The sequence below is a fragment of the Nansenia antarctica genome, assembly GCF_963989245.1.
Source record: "Nansenia antarctica genome assembly, chromosome: 13".
NCBI lineage: Eukaryota > Metazoa > Chordata > Actinopteri > Argentiniformes > Microstomatidae > Nansenia > Nansenia antarctica.
Window position 1 is genome coordinate 19,932,944 of NC_137683.1, and position 2,685 is coordinate 19,935,628.

General features: G+C 48.3%; 1 protein-coding gene across 1 annotated transcript in view; it reads left to right on the plus strand.

The window, feature by feature from the left end:
• Positions 1–2,685, plus strand: part of tmem179ba (transmembrane protein 179Ba) — a 4,889-nt gene extending 2,204 nt beyond the window's left edge. Inside the window, exons 2-5 of the mRNA XM_080543952.1 lie at positions 456–652; positions 1,607–1,744; positions 1,846–1,924; positions 2,462–2,685. Of these exons, the coding sequence (XP_080400078.1) occupies positions 456–652; positions 1,607–1,744; positions 1,846–1,924; positions 2,462–2,620 (573 nt within the window). The 3' untranslated portion in view covers positions 2,621–2,685. The remainder of the gene's footprint in view (positions 1–455; positions 653–1,606; positions 1,745–1,845; positions 1,925–2,461) is intronic.

Sequence of the window (2,685 nt, forward strand, 5' to 3'; positions counted from 1 at the left end):
AAAATCAAGACCCTTAATAAGTATTACATCACGATATTATGAGGTCTTGAATTTTGTAGGTATTTTTCTGAATTAGACTCTGTCCAAAGAGTTTGAGTCCTAAACACTTTTAGTAAAAGTTTGTGAATGTATTAGTTTTATTAAAAAACAAAGATGAACCGGAAATTCTGTTGTATAATAGTGGTCTAGTCTATTGCAAACTAAAACTGTTAAGTTAAAGGTGTCACTGATGTAAACGGTTACAGCTCGAAGTGGCGGTGAGGTCTGGAAAAATATTGACAAGGACTTTAAAAAGTCTTAGAAAGGTATTGAAATTAACCTCAAGATTCCTGTATATACCCTGATATACAGTATATGATGACATTCTCTCTCTCTCCCCCCCCCCCTCCTCCAGGGTAACCTGGGGGCCAGTGTATATATATGATTACATTCTCTCTCCCCCCCCCCTCCTCCAGGGTAACCTGGGGGGCAGGTGTATGCTGTATGGCGGAGTGAGCTACAACATTTCGGCGGGGTCCATCTCGGCCCAGAGCTCCAGCTCCACCTCGCTCTGCTACTTTGTGTCGGCCGTCTCAGTGTGTGTGGCCATCCTCTGCTTCTCCCTCTCCCTGTACCTGGTCTACACCTGCTGCATAGACGGAGAGGTCAAGAGGTGAGGGGGGTGTGTGTGTGTGTGTGTGTGTGTGTGTGTGTGTGTGTGTGTGTGTGGGTGTTTGTCCCTCTACCTTTTCTACACCTGCTGCATAGATGGAGAGGTCAAGAGGTGAGGAGTGTGTGTCTGTGTGTGTGTGTGTGTCTGTGTCTGTCTGTGTGTGTGTGTGTGTGTGTGTGGCTGTGTGTGTGTGTGTGTGTGTGTGTGTGTGTGTGTGTGTGACACCGTTAGACCGTTATACTGTCCCCCAAATTTTACGGCGGTATTACTGATTTTAAAAATCCCATTGTAGGGCTTTGAGGGAGCCGCCGATTTTAAATGATGAATTTGTGGCAGGGGCTGGTGTACAGGTGGACCAAAGCCCGCGAGCAGTGCTGAAAAATGCACACACAAAAAAAATAGCGCAAAAAGTACTTTCAGTTTTTTATGAGACTATGGCGGGACAAATTAGACTAGGGCGGCCCGCCACAGTCTCGTCTATGTATGGGAAACATTGTTCACACTCAACGCAGAAGGTGTTAGGGCAGACGAGTGCTGTGGATCACGTATCCTTCTTCTGAGGAGAAGCGGTCACGTGACACACGATTATGATCGCTTCTAAATACTGTATATATATATGTTTTGACAGGTTATTTATTTGACAAATGACATGGTTTACAGAAAGTTCTGTCTTCACTTTCATAGCATCGTAGCATCTCCAACCACACAGACAGTGATGCTGGATAAACACAGGCATGTTTGAACAGGCGTTTATTATATGTATGCGAACACCCTCGCTTTTTTCAAATACTGTGGTATACCGTATTACCACCCAACCCTAGTGTGGTGTGTGTGTGTGTGTGTGTGTGTGTGTGTGTGTGTGTGTGTGTGTGTGTGTGAGTGTGTGTGTGTGAGAGCCTGAGCCTGTGCGACCCCTGACCTCTGTGTATCCCCTGACCTCTGTGTGACCCCCAGAGAGAGGTTATGGATGAACGTGACCCTGGGCGTGTGTGGGGTGTTCCTGTTCTTCCTGCTGGTGACGGGGTGTGTGTTGAAGATCGGCAGGGACACACTCTGCGACTCTGTCATACACACCGTACCCAACATCACCAGGTAACACACACACACACACACACACACACACACACACACACACACATACACACAGAGCCTTATTAGCCCAATTCTTCCTCCCTGTGTGTGTGTGTGTGTAGGTGTGAAGAGGCACAGACCAAGACCTGGGCCAGTCCTTACAATGGGAAGCAGTTCTACACCAGCCTGCACAAGGCAGAGGTTTGTTCCCAACTACACACACACACACTCTCTGTCTCTCTCTCTCTCTCTCTGTCTCTCTCTCTCTCTCTCTGTCTCTCTCTCTCTCTGTCTCTCTCTCTCTCTCTCTCTCTGTCTCTCTCTCTCTCTCTCTCTCTGTCTCTCTCTCTCTCTCTCTCTCTCTCTCTCTCTGTCTCTCTCTCATGCTCTCACGCTCTCTCACTCAAATTCAATTTCAATTACGATTTAATTAAATTAAATTTCAATTTGAATTCTCTCTCTCTGTCTTTGTCTCTCTCTTTCTCTCTGTTTCTCTCTCTGTGTCTGTCTCTCTCTCTCCGTCTCTGTCTGTCTCTCTTTGTCGGTCTCTCTCTCTCTCTCCCTCTCTCTCTCTCTCTCTCTCCCTCTCCCTGTCTCTCTCTCTCTCTGTACACACACTCACAGTAATGGTACATTGTAACAACCTGGCAGTGATGATAATAACAATGTGTCTCTATCTTTCTCTCCCTCCTCCCTCCTTTTCCTCCCCTCACTCTCTCACCCCCCCTCCCCCCTCAGACGGCAGTGTGGGTGAACTTCTTTTTCTGGGTATTCATCGGGGTGCTGGCGGTGGTGCAGAGAGGTCAAGGGGCGCCCTTCAGGATGGTGGGGGTCGAACCCGGGGGCACGCCCACCGAGACGGAACCCTTCTTCCGCGGCCCCGCCCGGCCGCAGTGACCACCCTCCGTACACACACACACACACACACACACACAAACGCATGTACACAGACACACACATGC